Source organism: Podarcis pityusensis (genome assembly GCF_964106645.2).
Source record: "Podarcis pityusensis genome assembly, chromosome: 5".
NCBI classification, from domain to species: Eukaryota; Metazoa; Chordata; class Lepidosauria; order Squamata; family Lacertidae; genus Podarcis; species Podarcis pityusensis.
This window is the reverse complement of record NC_138032.1, coordinates 10,569,686-10,589,671: the sequence shown is the minus strand read 5'-3', so window position 1 is coordinate 10,589,671 and position 19,986 is coordinate 10,569,686. Positions and strand designations below refer to the sequence as shown.

The 19,986-nt window shown below is 44.6% G+C and overlaps 1 protein-coding gene across 2 annotated transcripts in view; it reads left to right on the top strand.

Annotated features, from left to right (window-relative positions):
- Window positions 1–19,986, top strand: part of USP13 (ubiquitin specific peptidase 13) — a 55,011-nt gene that overhangs the window by 20,230 nt on the left and 14,795 nt on the right. For both annotated transcript variants that reach the window (XM_081007910.1, XM_081007909.1), the window contains exons 3-10: window positions 401–522; window positions 1,048–1,190; window positions 2,314–2,498; window positions 8,531–8,625; window positions 9,855–10,042; window positions 11,435–11,506; window positions 12,257–12,350; window positions 18,621–18,746. In XM_081007910.1, the coding sequence (XP_080864036.1) occupies window positions 401–522; window positions 1,048–1,190; window positions 2,314–2,498; window positions 8,531–8,625; window positions 9,855–10,042; window positions 11,435–11,506; window positions 12,257–12,350; window positions 18,621–18,746 (1,025 nt within the window). The remainder of the gene's footprint in view (window positions 1–400; window positions 523–1,047; window positions 1,191–2,313; window positions 2,499–8,530; window positions 8,626–9,854; window positions 10,043–11,434; window positions 11,507–12,256; window positions 12,351–18,620; window positions 18,747–19,986) is intronic.

Here is a 19,986-nt window from a genome sequence, read left to right as displayed (position 1 = left end):
TTTCGTCTTGCGAGGCACCACTGTATACATCCCCATATATATTCATGAAATGAATAAATAAAATTTCACAGTTTGGGTACATGTGGGTGGTAGAGAACCATGTACATAGCCTTGACCTCCTAGGAGGAAAGGTTGGAATGTAATGAATAAACAAGCTGTCATTTTTTAAAAAACTGACATTTTCCTCAAGAGGTTTAATTAAAGAGAGAGAAAATATTGCCTGAGAGTACATGGTTTATTGAATTAACATTTGAACTTTTGTTGTACTGCTAATTGATTTAAAAGTGTTAACTTGAGCAGCCTGAGAATTTCCCAAGCAAAGCCTGGTGTAGGTCTAGTATCTTTACCTGTTATCATTTTAATGCTCTGAGTTTTCTCTCTCTTTCTCTCCCTCTTGCAGACCTAGAATCCAATGGTGATTTAAACAACGATGATTATGAATTTGAGGATGAAGCTAAACTTGTCATATTTCCAGACCACTTTGAAATTCCTTTACCCAACATAGAAGAGTTGCCAGCTTTGGTAAGTGTGGGTAACAGACAAAGAATGGGATTTAAACTGATTTAATCTGTTTTCACTCTTAAAGGATCATGGGTGCCAAGCCTGGGAAAGACCTATTTGTGGGACCTTGGAGAACTGCTAGAATAGGCCACGCTGAGCTTAAGTTGGTTTGTAAGGCAGATCCTTATATTTTGGTAGAGCAGTGGAATATAATGGCCGAGAGTGTATGTGTTGCATGGCTGAGTCATTTACTAAGATCTTGACTCAGCCTTGAACTCACTTGATGGCCTTGGGCAATATGTTGTCTTTTAGTCTTAACACCCCTCCTCTGCAATATAGGGATACTTTTGACCTGCCTTGCAGGCGTCTTGTGAGGACTACGGAAGGAGTTTGATCATTCTAAAGTGCTATATGAAAGCTAATTGCTTATCATTACTTGTGTACTTGGTTGCAAACACTATAACGTAGGGATAGTTTTGTCTTTTGGTTTTGGTTTTTTATGTTGCCTTTTATGTTCAGTTTGACTTCCCCCCCCACTGCCTCTAGGTTACGATAGCTTGCGACGCAGTCCTCAGTTCGAAATCTCCTTATAGGAAGCAAGACCCAGATTCGTGGGAAGAGGAGCTGCAAGTCTCCAAACATGCCAACACACTTGTACAGATGGACAATGGAGTCAGGATTCCTCCCAGGTGAGACTGTTGCACTTTGTTACCTAAGAACTGCCCTGTGGAACAGATCCCAGAACCCACCTAATCCAGCATCTTCATCCCATGTTAACCAATTGGATGCCTTTGGGGATGGGTGGTTAGGATAGGTGCCTGGTTAAAGAACAGGATCCGAAAACCACACTTGTGATATAGAGAGAAATAGCTAAGGAACTCTCGGGTAAGACCTTCCAGGAGGGCCCTACCCCCACCCCATAGCACATAGATATGTAGTGCAACACTTTTATAGAAACCATCTTATCTGTCACTCCTCTCATTTTCTGTCTGCAGCAGCCATTAAGTTCCCTGTTGGCAGCTATTTACGTTTTCTTCATACCCATTAACACTGCATTAATCCATTATCTGCCTCACGCAAAGGACATTAAAGTTAATTAAATGATTCTAAAGTGCTCTGCAGTACGTTATATGGTTTTATAACATTTAATATACAATGTTTTAAACCGCTGGCAGGTCTTTCTGCTTTATTTGACACGTTTGTATTGAGTGATCTGTATTGAATACTCAGTATAGGAGGACAATTTGCTCACATTAATCCCTTTTTACCCAGTCCTCCCTGTTCCTTCCTTTCCATCTTTTTGTTCCCCCACTACCGAAATGTTGGTTGTAAGTTTTCCAAGAGCTTAATGTCTGTTGCGTTTTTCTTATGTTGGTCTGTATACATACAGTATATATATAAATATTGATAGCACCATGGACCAGATTCAACTAACAGATCCTCCTAGTAGACTTCTCCTTGCACAACAGAGCTCCCCTCATGTCCCCCAATTGGCTCTGGGCAGCTCAGGAGTGAACCTAAGAAGGAGAGGCTTGTTTCCTCAGGCAAGCAGAAATGCTTATGTTAAGAAAACATTTGTAACAGAGCAATACTGATTTTCTTCCTACGTACAGTTATCGTTAATGAAGAACAGCAGTTTTTGAGGATTGGTGATGTGGGGCTACTCAGATTGTTGTTGTCCCATTGGCAGTTGAAAAGGAGAACCCTATGGTTAATCCAGTCTGGGAATCTTGGCCACTTGCTGGTTTTGGAGGTAGACCCAGGTTTCCCCAGTACTGCCAATCTAACCCCTGAATGTTTCTTGCTTTTCAGTGGCTGGAAATGCTCAAAATGTGACCTGCGGGAGAATCTTTGGCTGAATCTCACAGATGGGTCAGTACTGTGCGGAAAGTGGTTCTTTTACGGCAGTGGAGGAAATGGACATGCTCTGGAACACTATAAGGAGATGGGTTATCCCTTAGCAGTGAAGCTTGGAACAATTACTCCTGATGGTGCAGGTTAGTCAGTAGGAAAATAAGTACCTTTTATCAGGTAGCCCACATCATCACTGTCTCTTGGTTTTATCACAGGCATGTGGTATAGAAGAGGGCAGGAAAATGAGGAAGTAAGCAGGGGTTTTACAGAAACTGAATTCGGGACAAGGTACAACATCCTGCACTCTCACAGAACTGGGATATGCACAAGTGTCCTGGATGATGTCTTTTCTGCATTGCAACTCTGGGCCGCAGGAGAGCTGGCTGGCTGGCTTGTCTAGGGCCTAATGACCGAGCAGAGTTTTGAACGTTGTGTTTGCTATGTTCTGTAGTTGACGGGATACGTCCTTCGAACAATACTGGAACCACACAGAAAGGCCAGTAAGGGAGAACACATCTGGCTGTTCTCAACAAAGGCAGGCCATGTTGTGCAACTCAAAGGATTCTCATTCCTGTCCATGCACACAGTTTTGATGCAAAGCTAGCCAAAGCGGGGAAACACATCCTTTCAGCATTGCCACGGCAAAACAGATTTGGTGCTTGGCTTGAGTGTGCCACATCCGAGGAGGAGGCTGCACGTTTAGAACAAAGGGATTTGCAGACCCCTTCAGCATAGCCACGCTTTTGTTACCCGGCTCCCAGGGGCCCTGTGGCTCAGCTGGCGGCTCTCTACAGCTCTCCTTCCACCCCCAAACTCTTACCGTAGAATTAATGCAGCGTCAGGAAGCACATAAATCATTGGAACTTCTGGCTGCGACTGAAAAGGGCAGAGTGGCCTCTTGTCATTGTTAATGGTTGTGCACTGAGGGCATAGGGACAAAATTTATTAGAGGAAGGGATGCTAATGAGGCTTATGTGCCCATCATGATGCACGATTGACATACTGCTCTGGAGGGCTTCCATCTGGCCAGGGGTGGGGTGGGGATCAAAGGCTCTGGTCTTGAGTCACCTGCATAATATTTTGGCCAAAGCAGGCTATTAAGAGGACCGACATATTGCAGTGGGAATTTGCGTAACAGTACAGATTTCAGTTGGTTAATAATAGAACAGAGCCATAGCAGAGAATTAAACATGCACGTAGTCTTTTAAGTATCCTAGGTTACCTTTAAAATCTTTATCATTCATCCTTGCAAACAATTCTTTTAGCAGGGAGGGGAGGAGGGACAATAGTTCTCTGTGTACTCTTCGCTCCCTTCGTCCCCCCCCCCCGAAAAACACAATAGGCCAGACAACGTGTTTTATTCCTGCTTACAGTAAACAAGAGCAGTTTACTAATCCTTAATATTTTCTTTTTGTCTAATTTGTGATCAGTTAGATACCAGAGGGTCCTAAATACAAAAGGAAATATGAAACAAGTTTGCAGTCAGTATTGTGAAAAATTCAGGTTTTAAAGTGTACTGATCTTTTGATTTCAGCGGAGAACTGTAAGCTTCAGTTGCATCCCATTCTTATAACTGCTAAAAGGAATTAGTGTAGTTTGCATTTCCAGGGTTCCTTGAGTGCAGACTCAAATGAAAAAAGAAGAAATTTAAAGATATCCAGAGGGGTTGCTTTGTAATCTGTTTCTGCGAAAACAACAAAGAATCTTGTAAGACTTTAAAAGACTGACAAATTATGTTATGTCGTAAGCTTTTGTGGCTTGGAGCCTTCTTCATCAGAAGTATGAAATGTAATCCTCAGTTGGCATGGATGTAATGTAAAAGTTGGAGTAAAATGGCAATGTAAGGCAAACAAAGATTTGTATCCAAGTGACCTTAGATGAATATCAGCACTTCAAAAGTTGACCTCAGCTGGCCTCTGGAGTGGCTTATTTGCCTGGACTTAAGGTTTCAAATGTTATTGTTTTGTCCCTGTTTTGTTTTATCTCCAGTCAGACATCCATATGGATGTTTTTTCCAGCTGAAGTGAAATGCTTCAAATACTGTTACAGATGTAACCCAAGGTTCATTTAGGTGGCTCTGATGAAGGTGACTCTGATAAAGCACACAAACTTTTTCCAGGTGTCGACCAGCATTGTGACTTAACTGGAAAAGCACGAGAACACTGAGCTCTTGTTTACAGAGGGGAACAATAACATGTACCTGGAAACAGAGACTCCTTTGGCATGCAATGGCAGCAGAAGGGCACCATGCCTATCCATAAATGCCAGCAGGGTCACCCTTGGCAGACACTAGCGGAGAGAATGCTGGACTTTACCAGCTGGGCATCACAACGCTTATCGAGAGGAACACTGCTCCTGTTTTTGCCTTGCAGGATTTAGGAGGCCAGAAATTATATGGCTGGATGATGCTCACGGTTTTAGCTCTGATAAAACATTAGTATGCTGCTTTTGAACCCAAATTAGGATTACAAGGCAATTTAGCAGCAGTAGCAGATCTGAAATTCCAGCTAATTTTAAGTTTCTCCTTTCACTGTTCCTATGGAGAAAGAGGTCATTTGTATTATTGTTTTTCAAATAAAGAAGGTGGAAATTAGGGAAGGCCTATCCCGTTTCACTGCCTGAGGCAAAATGGGAAGTTCCCCACCTTTCTGCCCCTGCCAAAGCCTCATTTACCAGGATCGCATGCCTATAGCCTCTGCAGAAATTCTGGTTCTGGCTTCTGGTGAGCTCTTGCAACAGCCCCACAAGATCACACAAAGGCCTCATACCACCTTCTCAATACCTTGGGGAAACAAGGCACTCTGTCTCTCTTACCAGCGTCTCGGGAAGGGTGCACGAGGCTCTGCACAACCTCCTGGAGCTCTTGCGTGATTTTGCAGGGCTCTTGTGAGATCTCCCTGGAGCCTGGAAGCCACTGCATCCACTTCTCTGGTGATGGTATGTGCCTATGGAGGTGCCCCTAGGATTTTACCGCCCGAGGCGGCTATCTCAGACTGCCTCATGACCCTGGTGGAAATCCTTTGAACTACATACCCTCATCAGCAATATCAGCATTAGCAGATGGCAATATATTCCTTAGCAGATGGGAAGCTATGAGATGACTTGCCCCAAAGGCACACGGTATGCTTTGAATGCAGGTCTTTCAGATTCAAGTGCAGAGCTTTAATCTCCTGGTTCGCAGTCTTGTTCATCCTTCTGTTTTGCCGCACGTACACTGAACATTAAATCCGCTACAGTTAAAACCCAGATGAACTGGTTCCAAACTGTGCTGTAAGTGAAGAGGAGACATGGACAGGTTGCCAAAGGCCAGAGATGCCTGCCTGATTCAAGGAATAGAGTAGCCCAGCAACCTCCTGCAGGGGATGGTTAAACAAATATAAACAAACAGACATAGGAGTCCTTAATGGATCTGCTTCATGGAGAAAAACATCTTTGCCAGCCTGTTTAGACGCCACAGCTTGGATCCTAAGTTGCTCCTCCATCCATGTAATTGGGGGTTTTGGAGCAATTGCTCCCAACTCTTACCCCCTGCAGCCCACGACACCATATGCCACACCATTCCCAAGGCTCCTGCAACCCCAGGACCAGATTTTTGTGGGGTGTGTTTGTGTGTGCGCATTGAGGGGGCTGCAGAGGTAGGAAAGGCACGTTCCGTGAACTCTGTTGCATTAAATGGAAGGAAAGTTCGGATCCACACCTATAATACCATGTGTAGTAAGCCCATGCTCTGAGATTGGGGGAGCACACAAGGAGTTACTTACAGGGACGAGGAGATCAATTGAGGATTTGTGGGGAGGCATGTCTGTTGCATGCTTATGTTGCACGCTTCTTGGATAGAATTCTGGATACCTCAAACTTGCTGGTAAAGCAAGGCTTCATAGAATTATATAGTTGGAAGGGACCCAAAGGGCCATCTCGTCTCCTGCAACGCACCTTTTTACTAGCTTCTTGGGCCGCTAGTGCCATCAAGGGAAATGTTGTCTGCTTTCAACTAGCAGGCTATGCAAGAACCTGGGCGGTGGGGAGTGGGTCTGCCTTCTTATTTTGTACATAACAGCCCACACAGCTGCCCTCTCAGTGGCTACTAATCCTGCTGACTACATACTACCTCTAGCATTAGAGGCAGTATGGTGTCGGTGATCACTACTGCATCTTCTGACAGCAGATTTCATAGCTGAAGTGCAGTCCCAGGTTCTTCTGTCCCAGGGCAACTACACCCTTGTGCAAATTAATTGAAACAAACAATGTAGTTTATTGTACAAAACTCACATATACATGTACAAAATTCACATATACATACATTAGTAACGGGTATGACCTCTGCTGTTTTTAAGCAGCATTTGAACACGGTTTGACATGGAGTCTACTAGTTTTGAACAGTCACTGCTGATTTTCGGATCCCTGTACCACACTTGAATCAGCGCCTGAATGAGCTTTTCCATAGTCGTATAGTCTACAGCACCGAGGCGACTATTGCATATAGCCCACAAATTCTCAGTGGGATTTACATCTGGGGAATTCCCTGGCCAATCAAATACCTGTATTTGCGGCTCTTGATGAATTTCTTCACCACTTTTGATGTGTGACTGGGGGCTAGGTCCTGCTGCAATATCCCAGTGCCATCAGGGTACCTCTTTTCCAGCTCTGGAATAACTCTATTTTGTAGAACCTCAATATGCTGTGGCCAGAGCATCATTCCTTCTATTGGCTGCAGGCTTCCAACACCATAATGATCAACTGACTTTTTGTTTTTGTTGGGGGTACAGGATTACGAGTAAGATAGAAAACATGCTTTGTTTCAATTAATTTGCACAAGGGTTTGCATTTGGAGCAGAGTGTTCTTCCTGGCAGGTGGGGCAGGAAAGTTCTCAGCAGCTGCTCTTTCTCTTGCTGATGAAGGAACAAGGCAGTCCTCCCCTTGCTGTGTTATGTTCCTCTTGAAAGGCAGGGGTTGACCTGCGCTGCGCCCTGGCTTTTAGCTAACAGTTTTTTAGGCAGAGGAGCTACTTGCAGCCTGGTGGGGAGGCGGGGGCTCTTCATTTGCAGGTAGGCAGCCACTCTGATCGGGAACAAGAGAGAGCACCTGTGTGCCATTTGCCAGTTGCTTTGATTTGATTTCATGGAGAAAAGTGATCCCACAATCCCTGTCTCTCTTAATTTCTGGAGGGGAGGATCCCTCTGGGTTTAGTGGAGCAGGGTTCATAACCCTTCCTTCTTCTCCAGGCAAGAGACGACCTCTGAGTGGCCTTTTTGTTCTCTGGCCAGTGGATGCTCTGGCCAGTGGATAGAGCCAAACTGAGCTTATACTGAACCATTGGTTCACGCAGCCCAGCATTTTCTATTCTTGACTGGCAGTAGCTCTCTAATTTCAAGGCAGAGAAAGTCTGCCCTCTGATACCTTAAAGCAGGCATGTCCAAAGTCTGTCTAATCCAGCCCCTATGGTAGTTAATTGGTGTCTAATCCTAAAAAAAGCTTAACAACTTTAACCCTAAAAAAAGCTCTTAAATATGTTCACTTCATCAAATCTGCATTTTATTGTTATTCATGTTTTTATACTGTATTTTATGCTGCTTGTACAATTAAATGTTTTAAATTTGTTGTTAGCTGCCCTGAGCCCGGTTTTTGAACCGGGAAGGGCGGGGTATAAATAAAAATTTATTATTATTGTTATTAAATCTGGCTCTCTTTGAAAAAAGTTTGGGCACCCCTGCCTTAAAAGAACTGGAGATTCCAGGGATTGAACCCGAGAACTACTGTGCGGAAAGCATTCATTCTGCCTCTTAGCTGTGACCTTCTTTCTAACACCTGAAAGCTCACTGCCGCAAGGACAGAGCCGGTTGCCTTGTTCTGCGCCTCTCAAATTGCCCCTGCTGCAGGCTGGGCAATGTGGGATGAAGCCACAGAACAGTGGCACACCCAAGCTGCTGCAGCAATGTCTGAAGGGCACCTTAGAATAGGGATCTCTTGGTTGCCAATGAAACCATTATAATGTGGAGAACTTGGTAGCGAACAGAATGTCCAGAATTTGCTTAATAGTTGAGCTGGCATGCGTGCAGCAAAATTACTATTGCTTGGCGTATTATGTCGGTGGTAAAGCTTCAAGAATATGCTGTTGTGAAATAACGCTGATGGGTAACACTCGGTGAGCAGTGCTTTTTCTTCTTTTCTCTGCAGATGTCTATTCCTTTGATGAAGAGGAGGCTGTTTTGGACCCACACATAGCCAAACACTTAGCACATTTTGGCATTGATATGCTCCAAATGCATGTAGTAAGCGGCTTTCCTTTTATTCAGGATCTGTATCTTCAGCAGTCATGGAAAATAGCGGGGGAAATCAGTGCCTCAATTGGAAAAGCAGTTTCCAGTCTTGCGGGAGATCCTTCTTTCTTTTAAAATATATAATCTGCTTTTCAGTTTATGTTCTCCTGCTAAAAGGCATCTGATAACATAATAAAATGACACCAGGCTGTTTCTGAGTTCGGTAAGGCTCTAAGCATGTAGAGTGGGAAGTGAGAAAGGAGTGGGGAACCTTTCTCAGCCCAGGGACCACATTACCTTCTGGGGAATCTTTTGGGGGCTGCTTGCAAGTGGTTGGAACAATGATTGTAAACTTAGGATTGTAAACATGATTGTAAACAGAGGCCTGGAATGCTGCTTTTGGCATGAGGTTCCCCAACCCTGATGTACAATATATGTGTATTTGGAAACCAAGGCTACGCTTGCCCTCCTGCCCAGAATTGAACCGTACAGTCACATTTTGCAAAGTTTAAAAAGGTAAAGGGACCCCTGACCATTAGGTCCAGTCGTGACCAACTCTGGGGTTGCGGCGCTCATCTCGCTTTATTGGCTGAGGCAGCCGGTGTACAGCTTCCGGGTCATGTGGCCAGCATGACTAAGTTGTTTCTGGCGAACCAGAGCAGCGCACGGAAACACCGTTTACCTTCCCGCCAGAGTGGTACCTATTTATCTACTTGCACTTTGACGTGCTTTCGAACTGCTAGGTTGGCAGGAGCAGGGACCGAGCAATGGGAGCTCACCCCGTCGCGGGGATTCGAACCGCCGACCTTCTGATCGGCAAGTCCTAGGCTCTGTGGTTTAACCCACAGCACCACCCGCCTCCCTAAGTTTAGGTCTCTGCAAATCGGACTCTCCATTTTTTTTTTTTTTTACCACATATTGCATGTGAAGCTCCACAGAAAAACGAGGGAGCTTTTTATGGCTATAGCAGTGGATCTTTCTGTGTTGCGGGTATAAAAGTGGGAGTAAGTTGTGATTGCAGTTGCTTAGATAATTCAGCAGGTGGAGACATTATTGCATTTGTATCTCAGCAAGCAGAAAGCAAGCTATTTTATTTCTGAGTGTTTCATTTGGGAAAGTTCTCAGAACCAGGTGTTTTCTTCTTTTTTTCTATTTAAATACACCTGCTTTATAAGTTCTTAACATACACTTTTGTAAACTGCTGCTTCTTAAAAGCTTTTTTTTTTTTTTTTTGCATTCAGACGGAGAATGGCTCGAGAGATAACGACATCAAACCCAGAGTCTCTGAATGGGAAGTGATACAAGAGTCTGGCATGAAGCTAAAGCCAATGTATGGTCCAGGATACACGGGCATGAAAAACCTGGGCAACAGCTGCTATGTCAACACTGTCCTACAAGCCATTTTCAGCATCCCTGAATTTCAGAGAGCGTAAGTCGTTCTAGGGAAGTTTTGCGGCAACCAGATTAGAACCTCTTATGTTCCTCATTGCACTACTAAGGCTCGCTACAGTACACAATGGCAAACTCCAGGTCTGCCCCAATGCTTATCCCCAATAGGGAGCTGTGGTTAATTGGGACTTCCTGGGAAGTATGCCTGTCCATTGGCGAATGTAGTTGTTGCATTCTCACTTTACATATTTTGTTAGATGTGAAGTGAGTCTAATAGATACATGTCCAACCCATGTTTTGTTTTTTTCCATCTCTGTCTCTTTTTTAAAGCACTCCTAAGCTTGCTGGATTTTATAGGGATCCTTCATCCTCTACTCCAAGCCCTGCAGCAACCATCTGTTTATTGAGTGCATATATAAATACTTTCAAGCACAGTAGTGTGAATCCCCTGAGAGACCCCTGGCCAGAGGGGATGGCTAGTCATTAGAATCCCTTCCCCCTGTCAACTGCACACTCTTGCCTGGCAACAGGGTCTGCATAGCTGTCCTAGGAACTAATCTACTCCATCCTTCAGCCAAATGGAGATGGGGAGACAGAGGATCCTCAACTGCTGCTTTGCTCCCAGTATTGCTTGTGGAGTTCTAGCAGGTGTCTCAAAATTCCAACCTCCAAAATTTGAGGATAAGCATTCATTTATTTATACAGCACTCTTCTACTGTTGTACTTAAGAGTGGCTTTGCAGCAATAAGGATAAAAACAGAGCACTAAAACTATAAATACACAAATTGGACAGATCGTTAGAACATACAATGAGTGGTTTTCACTGCTTCCCCTTTGCTGACATAACGGAAGGGAAGGAACGTCCAGTGATTCCTGTTCTTCCTCTCTGCAGCCCCCTCTGCCCCCGAAATCTGTTCCTGAAGGACCCCCAGTCCTCCAGAGCAGATTTTGAAGAAGTGCATGGGAAGGAGGAACGGGTGAACATTTCCTCCTTCTCGCGTTCTGCTGCCGGATGCCTTCTGTCAGCAGTGTGGAAGCATTGGATACCACCCAATGCAAAGAAAAAACCAACAGTGAGAGACTAAGAATGTTAGCAATTAAAATCCACCAGAAGTAGAATTAAGAGATGCTATATGTTAAAAGCTCATTGAATCAGGTGTCTTCAGTTTCTGACAGAATAGAGATGGAGATGGTGTCTGACTGATGGATTTTGACTTGGGGACCTCAGCACTGTTATAGGAAAGACCCGGCCTCTCATTCTTGTCACAGTGGGTATATTGAGATGGCAACAAGAGCAAGACCTCTGAAGTAGATTTTAAGGCCTAGGGAAGACTATATGGGAGCAAATCGTCTCCTCAGCAAATTATGGCAATGGGAAACAATCTGCTCTGTTTGAATGTTCTCCTCTTCCTCCACAATTCTCTCTGGATAGGTACGTCGGAAACCTTCCAAGAATATTTGACTACTCTCCTCTAGACCCAACACAAGATTTCAACACACAAATGTAAGTGGCAGGCTTTATATTAAGCAGCAGATTTCTCTGAATGGTTGAATCTCCCACATTGTTTGTTGCTTTAATAACCTTTATGAGGTACCCAGGCAAACACCATTCTGGACATGGGGGAAAATGTACTAATTGCCTTTTGGCATTCTTATTAAATGACAGATTTCCTTTTGAACTTGGTTAGTGGCACGACTTGTAGCGGCAATTATTCACGGTAGCTTTATCTTATAGGATGTAATTGATTATAAAGCTGACTTTAGCTGTTTACATTCTGTGGATAGTGCCAAGCATTTGTTGATTTTGTTTGTTCAGTATTTATCTTGCTGCTTTACAATTTTCATTTAATTTATTTTTGGAACCACCTGTGACATTTGAGAAATGATTGTTCTTGATTGACTTTGATCTGATCGCTGTCTTTGATTTGACCTGGACTTTCACCAGAGTAGTCCTGTTGTTTGTAATAAGCATAGCTATGTGGTATGGAGAGTATTTTCTCCCACATAGCTAACGTTACAGTATTTTGTACGACTTTCTGCTTTTTGAAATGGGGGGGCCAAGAGGGAAGAAGCTTAGGTAGATCATAGTAAGGATGTGTGTTCAGGATGTGTGTTAACAGATGGGCCACATTTAGCCTTACTTTCACCCTCCTGCTGTTTTCTCCCTACTCTGAGCCTGGTGGGAAACATTTTGTGTGCTTTCTCTCTCCTTCCCTACTCCCACCCCACCCCTACCCCCCTTCCTCTACTACAGGGCTAAATTGGGACATGGCCTCCTTTCAGGCCAATACTCTAAACCACCAACGAAATCTGAGCTCATTGAACAGGTGATGAAAGAAGAACACAAGGTATTTACCTAGCATGCACAGCTTGATAACTAGGTAGAAGATGTCAGGAGTTCAGCCTACACTCGAGTAGGACCCTGGCAGAGACACATTCACGATTGGCATGTTCCCTCCCTCCTGGACGATCGTTCAGGAGCTTCATAAGCTTTCTTCAGCCCGAACATCACAGTGACTGATGCCAACCAACACTGGCACACTTAGGGATCCGCAGAGTATGCGCAGTTGCGTAACAGACCTCAGCAACTCAGCATTTTGGCTAATCTACTTTACATATAAACACACATGGAGCACTGCAACATGGCTCCCTTTCTCTCTAGCATCAGACAGAAAAAGAACAAAGGACAATAGTCCCACTTCATGGAACACAGTAACACAAACATCCTGTCTCCATCACTTCCCACTGTGTGGAGTCAAAACATACACCGTCATGTGAAAGACAAAAATCCCATGACTGCAATCATGGAGCAGGAATTCTAACAGAAGAGGCATCCAGGCAACAGCGTAGCTAGCTGCTTGGGTGCCCAGGGCGAGCTGCCCATGGGGGGGGGGCAAGCTGCCCACTGGGCGGGGCGAACCAGGGCAGGGCATGCTGCGTGGAGCCTCACTGCCACCTCATCTACAGCTGTAGGGAGGCTGAGCCTGGGGGAGGCGGGCAGACCCAAGCCCCATGCTGCTGTTTTGGGCAGCGCAGAGCCTTCAGGCACCCAAGCCATCCAAGAGAGACGCATGGCTAGGGCGCCTGCAGGCCCTGCGGTAAGTGCCGCCCCCCGTGGTGTGACACCCCCCCACCTAGCTACGCCTCTGTCGACAGATCTGGTCTGTGCCCTGCATCAGCTGAGCATGGCTCCCCAGAACACGTTCTTAGACATAATCTATAATGCATTGGCAGTGCCGTAGCAAATCTGCTGTGGTTCCTTGCCAAGGTGGCTCAGTGTGGAATGAAGCCCTGAAGGCAGAAAGCCTGATAACTGCTGGTGGCAGATATACCCCAAAAGCAGCCCAGAGTCCTAGCCAGAGTAAATGCATATAGAAACAGGACAAATCTGAATATTTTTAAGAACTGCAGCACGGAACGCAGCACAGATTTGACTTTAGCACCTCTGAGCGGTTGAGGACAGCCTTCTATTTATCTTTCCTTTACTGAGGCAGTATTGTTGCATTCTGGAAGCAGTGCTCGGATCTAGTATGTTTGGCCCACTGGGGGATTTAAAAAATTGATATATTTATGGCTGCCTGCTGTATAATCTTTGCTTTTATTAGGACACTGTCTGACATAGTTCAGCTTGTGTCCAGTTAGCATTTTGTGTCGCTGTCAATCTTTTGTTACCCTAAAACTTGGAAACTCACCATGTCCCCACCCTTCCTCTCCCTCTCTAAGGTGGTGTGTTTGGAAAGGAAAGGTCACCATGTAATGGATACAGGAGATGCAGTAGCTGGAGAGGAATTTTTGTTCCTGGAAGAACTACTCAGAGTAAACGCAGTGGTGTATTTATAGCAGGGTTGCAAGTTCAAACAGAAGAGTAATTATTTGTTTGAAATCATTTTAAATCTGCAACACATTTTTTTTTTTTATAAAAAAAAGCTTAAAACTTTGAACTGAGTAATTACTCAAAGCTAATTTTAGTCAGCTAAGGCAAATTCTAATGGGTTAGGGCCAATAGTTAAAGATATTCACCTTCTGCTTTTGGGAGGCTGTTTTGGTTCTGGTATGTTCCTGCTTAAATAAGGGATTAAATATAAAATGTTAAAGATGGCATAACCCACATCCTTTTTTAAAGGACTCACCTCCTGTACCTATTATTCTTATTCTTATTCTTATTAAAAATACATCTTTCCCTGAATTGGGTTCTTAGTGGTCACCCATCCAAGTTGCTAATTAGGGCTACAGTGGTACCTCGCGTTAAGTACTTAATTCGTTCCGGAGGTCCGTTCTTAACCTGAAACTGTTCTTAACCTGAAGCAGCACTTTAGTTAATGGGGCCTCCTGCTGCTGCCGCGCCGCTGGAGCAAGATTTCTGTTCTCATCCTGAAGCAAAATTCTTAACCTGAAGCACTATTTCTGGGTTAGCGGAGTATGTAACCTGAAGCGTCTGTAACCTGAGGTACCACTGTATATTTGTTTAGCAGCAAGATGGTCCCAAAGATGGCATTTCCTTTCTAAATGATAGTGGCAGCTTTTCTTTATTAAAGTCTAAGCTATTGCACCCCTCAGGATCTGTAGAAAGGCAGCTGTATGGAGGCTTTGCTAAAACGAAAATTTCTTTAAACGTGGTTGGTTTATCGATTAGCTAACAATTCTTTAATAGCAGTCCTCAGTTTATAGAGTCCCTAAAGAAGATGGGGAGAATTGGAGCTTATTCACATGACTACCTGAGTGCAAATTAGTTCTAGGGAGAGCCTATGCATTTTAGCTCCTGGTCTGTGATGAGGTGGCTGCGTTGCCTCTGCCAACATATGAAATGTTTTGATGTACCGCTGCAGATCTTGCTTCTCGGTTGTTTTTAGTGGTGTTCCAAAATCTGAACCCGGTGCATAGTAGAACATGTGTACGACTGGCTCAAGCCAGGATGGGAGCCAGTAGTGGTGACCTTTCTCAGTGGGTTTTCTTTTACTACTCTTCATCCACCCCCTATTATTGCCTTATGGCAAGAGCAGAATTCTTGTTTTGCTCACCCCTGCAGCCAATGGCTGAGGCCGGGGGAATAGCAGAAACCACAGCTGCCCTGTCTTTCAGCACTAGAGAGAAGTTCTGGGCATGCATGCCTCTTTGCTTCCCACTTTTGTATCCTGCCTATCCTCTGGATAGTAACTCTGGAGTAACATGCATGGAATTCCGTTTTACCTTCACAACAATTGTGTCGTTGAATTTAGGCCAAGAGCGGGGTTTTGTGGCAGAGTAAAACCACTCTTGCCACTCCCGTGTTGAATCAGCATCATGTTTACAGTAGCCTTTTCCCAAGGGTCATGCTATTTGGTGGAGTTGCTGCGTCGATGAAGAGGCGCAGATTGCAGCTATAACAAAGGCGGCATTTTTTCATCTCCGCCAAGCTAAGCAGTTGGCTCCTTACCTCTCTCGCCCTGACCTAGCCACTGTGATCCACGCGATGGTCACCTCCAGACTGGATTATTGTAACTCGCTCTACGTGGGGCTGCCCTTGAGACTGACTCAGAAACTCCAGCGGGTGCAGAATGCCGCAGCAAGACTCCTTATGGGGTCCTCGCTGCGAGATCACATTCACCCGGTGCTATTCCAGCTGCACTGGCTCCCGGTGGAGTACAGGATCAGGTTTAGGGTGCTGGTTTTAACCTTTAAAGCCCTATATGGCCTAGGACCCTCATACCTACGGGACCGTCTCTCCTGGTATGTCCCACGGAGGACCTTACGGTCTTCAAACAAAAACATCTTGGAGGTCCTGGGCCACAGGGAGGTTAGGCTGGCCTCAACCAGAGCCAGGGCTTTTTCGGCTGTGGCTCCAATCTCGTGGAACATTCTGTCACAAGAAACTAGGGCCTGCGGGACTTGACATCTTTCCGCAGGGCTTGCAAGACAGAGCTGTTCCACCAGGCCTTTGGCCAAGGCACAGCCTGACCCCCTCCTTTGGTAATCCTCACAGAACTCTAGCCTAATGGTTGCCATTAATTTGATTTGAACTGATTTTATAATGAATTGATTTTAGAATGCTGTATTATTTTACTGTTGTTAGCCGCTCTGAGCCCGGCTTCGGCTGGGGAGGGCGGGATATAAATAAAATTTTATTATTATTATTTATTATTGATGAGGAAAGTGTTGAGCCTCTATGTGATCGGTGGAGTAAAGGGTGCTTTGACTTGGACATGGGCGGAGGACTGGATGAGAGGCATCAGCGGAGCCTCCTAACCAATGTGGGCTGGGGTGCCCAAACTCAGTGCAGCCAAAGAGTTTTCTGCCTATATAACCTACAGAAACAAAACAAGACAAATGCAAATCCCGTTGCTGATGTTTTGCAAAGCTTCACCATCCAATTCTCCGTGTTGCAATTGAAGGATGGTTTCCTTGTTCTCCATGTTACTGCCCCCCTCTGCCCCAATCTTTCGGGCTACCTGTACAAAATCATGATTATGTGTGAATCCAGAATAACATATTGGATATTGGGCAAACTGCTTTCTCTGACCATCTCAGTGGAACTACCTGTTTGTCTGCCCCCTCCCCCGCCCCATGAAAAACGTAAGTTCAAAACCTATTTAGCAAAGGAGCACATTTCAGCCTTAGTTCATATTAATGCACTGCCATCATGAGAGGCAATGCAGTCGAAACAGAAGCGTCATAGCAATGATTAATTTTACATTTTCTTCCTCACACTCTTATTTCTGACAGGCAATGCCAAGTTTAGTGTAAAAATGGTCCATCAGATTTACTCGGATATATCTACCTTGTTTTTCACACCGATACCATGGCACATTACATGGTGCCTGTTAACACACTTCATAGAGAGCTGCTGTATATTTTAATTTCTTGCATCTTTGGAATCCATCCATCGTTGGATGACGTCATTGGGCGCCTCCTGCCCAAAGCATTCATGTGAGAGATTGAGTGATCTGACCCAGCTTATTTTTAGCTAAACGGTTTTGCAACTGTTGATGGGGAAAGCGTTGCCAGAATTTTCTCTCTTGTTTGCTCTCAGTGTGTGTGTGCGCGCGCGTGCTCTTTCTCTTTCTCTCTTTCTCTCTTTCTCTCTCTCTCTCTCTCTCACACACACACACACACACACACACACATACATATACACACACACACTTTAAAATCTGCCTGTGCACTGCAGCAGATTAGCTTGGCGGGAGGAGGAAATTCCATAGAGGATGCTTTACCAAAGTAAATAATAAACAGGAGATTTGGGGGAGGGTGGTACAAGGAGGCGGGTGTTCAAGGGTAGCAAACATGGTGCCCTCAAGATGTTGGATTACACCTCTCATAAACCGCAGCCAGCATCTTCCATGTCTTTCAATACCAAGAGCAAACATGGCAGAAGAGCAATAGCTTTCATGCCCTAACCAGATGGACCCTTGATCTGATCTGCCAGAGTTCTTCACGTGTTCTTATCCTTCTCTCATGCAACCAAAACTACAGGCTTCACAAGAAGGGATGGCTATTAAATCAGTTTCAGCCCATAGTGTGAATGCGTCCAACATTGCATTGCCCAGTTTTCCAGTTCTCCTGGCCCAGCAGTTCGTGCATCTGCATTCCTTCTTCCCCTTACCCATGTGCTTTCCGGAATACAAGGGCTACAGCTCCCACCATCTCCAATCACTGACCATGCTGGCTTACCTAAAAACCCTTGAATCTTGATACGTCCCTCTTTCAACAAGCCTTCTGAAATCTTTATCCTGGCTGTTACCTTGCCTTGGGTTTTGGATTGATTTTTATGTATGTTCCATTCCAATTTTTATATTTATAATCATTTTTTAAATGTGTTTTTAAATATATTTGCTATATGTGTTTATATTGTCAATGGCTTTGAGATGCCTCATGGGAAATGAAATGAAATAGATAAATAATGCTGCCCTACTTGCATTGCGTGAAGGCAGCATTGACCTATGGCGCCTGTTGCCTGGCAGGTTTGATTTTTTAATTTTATATTATTTTTTCTAAAGCTTTCTGACACAGAACTAAGCAGCATACAAGGTAGCTGGAGTTTTGTTCTGACATTCCTTCTGTCTGCAGGGCAGTGGAGGCCATATGCGTATTGCCCAAAATAGTTTTCAGCATTCCCAGTATCTCCCTTCACCTCCTTGAAATCATTCCATAGATGTGGGGAAATGTAAAGACAATCCCTGTAAGGTGTGTTGGTGCATGCTGGTCTCTGTCCATTTAGTAGATGGGCAGGAGGAGTGTTACCTAAAACAACCATAACTAAACTAAAAAAAATAATCCTACTATATTTCAAATTATGTGATGTCATTATGTACATTTGGAGTCACACATGCATGACATTTCGTCTTTTTCTGGGGTTGTGGGGGTGCCTGAAGACTTGTTGCCACCTCCCACCTCACGTAGAACATGCATACATTATCAAGCGGTGTTGTGAATTGCACCAGTTCATCCCTAAACTTCCCATGTGTACCATTGGGGTAATAATTAAATCTGTTCCTCTCCCAATGGGAATAGCTCTTTGGGTAACTTGATACTGAGAAAGATGGGAAGGAGGATCATAACAGTGGTACAAACGCCGTTTTTGTCACATGCACCAAAGCATTAATTACAAAGCGTCATGGCATATTTTGTTCTGTTTTTTTTAGCCTCAGCACAATGGCATCTCTCCTCGCATGTTCAAAGCTTTTGTAAGCAAAGGGCACCCGGAATTCTCCTCCAATCGGCAGCAAGATGCACAGGAGTTTCTTCTGCACCTTATACATCTCATAGAGGTGAGCAAGGGTTAGCCACTACTTGTCTTTTCTTTGCTTGTATCAGACAAAAATGGTATGTTAGTCTTGTACAGTATAGTAAGGTAAAGGGTAAATTGACCCCTGACCATTAGGTCCAGTCGTGACCGACTCTGGGGTTGTGGCGCTTATCTCGCTTTATTGGCCAAGGGAGCCGGCGTACAGCTTCCACGTCATGTGGCCAGCATGGCGAACCAGAGCAGCGCACGGAAACACCATTTACCTTCCCGCTGGAGCGGTACCTATTTATCTACTTGCACTTTGATATGCTTTTGAACTGCTAGGTTGGCAGAAGCAGGGACCGAGCAACGGGAGCTCACCCCGTCACAGGGATTAGAACCGCCAACCTTCTGATCGGCAAGTCCTAGGCTCTCTGTGGTTTAACCCACAGCGCCACCCGCTTCCTACTGTACAGTATAGTAGTTTTGGTGTAAAATGATTGATCGATTGGTGTGGTACCAGAGGTGTACATGGCACCTTTGTAGATTTACATCAGCAAAATAAGATGTGTCTTTGCCCCAAGGAGCTTACACAGGAAATCTTGCTGCTGCTGCTGCTGCTGCTAGATTTATTATGCGGACTTCACCACCAGGTCCCATGTTGAGCCACAGCAGTAGGGAAGACAACGGAGGAAAGGGAGATGATTCTTTGCTCTTTACAAAATAATAATAATAATAATAATAATAATAATAATAATTAATTGCTGGGTTAGCAGAGCCTATTTCCAGCAACTAATTCAGCGAAATCGGGACATTTCCTTTCAGATAAATCAATTGAGTGAATGGATATGTAGTGCCTTATCATATTTTATCTTGAGGAGTTCCATGAAGTAAATTAATAAAAATCAATTCATGAGTCTCTTAAGTATTGACATGGGAGATAAATACTTACTGAAAGCTTTTTTTCTTGGACACTGACGACAAGGCCAGAAAAACTTTCACAGTTGTGCACATAGAGCATTGTAGTGCAGAAATAAAAGATTATTTCCCACCACCCAGTTGTGTTGGTACTACTTGATTGCAAAGTAGGGGTTGTAGTCAATGCGAGTCCTACTCAGAGTAGGCAAAGGCAAAGGCAAAGGCAAAGGGACCCCTGACCATTAGGTCCAGTCGTGACTGACTCTGGGATTGTGGCGCTCATCTCGCTTTATTGGCCGAGGGAGCCGGCGTACAGCTTCCGGGTCATGTCGCCAGCATGACTAAGCCGCTTCTGGCAAACCAGA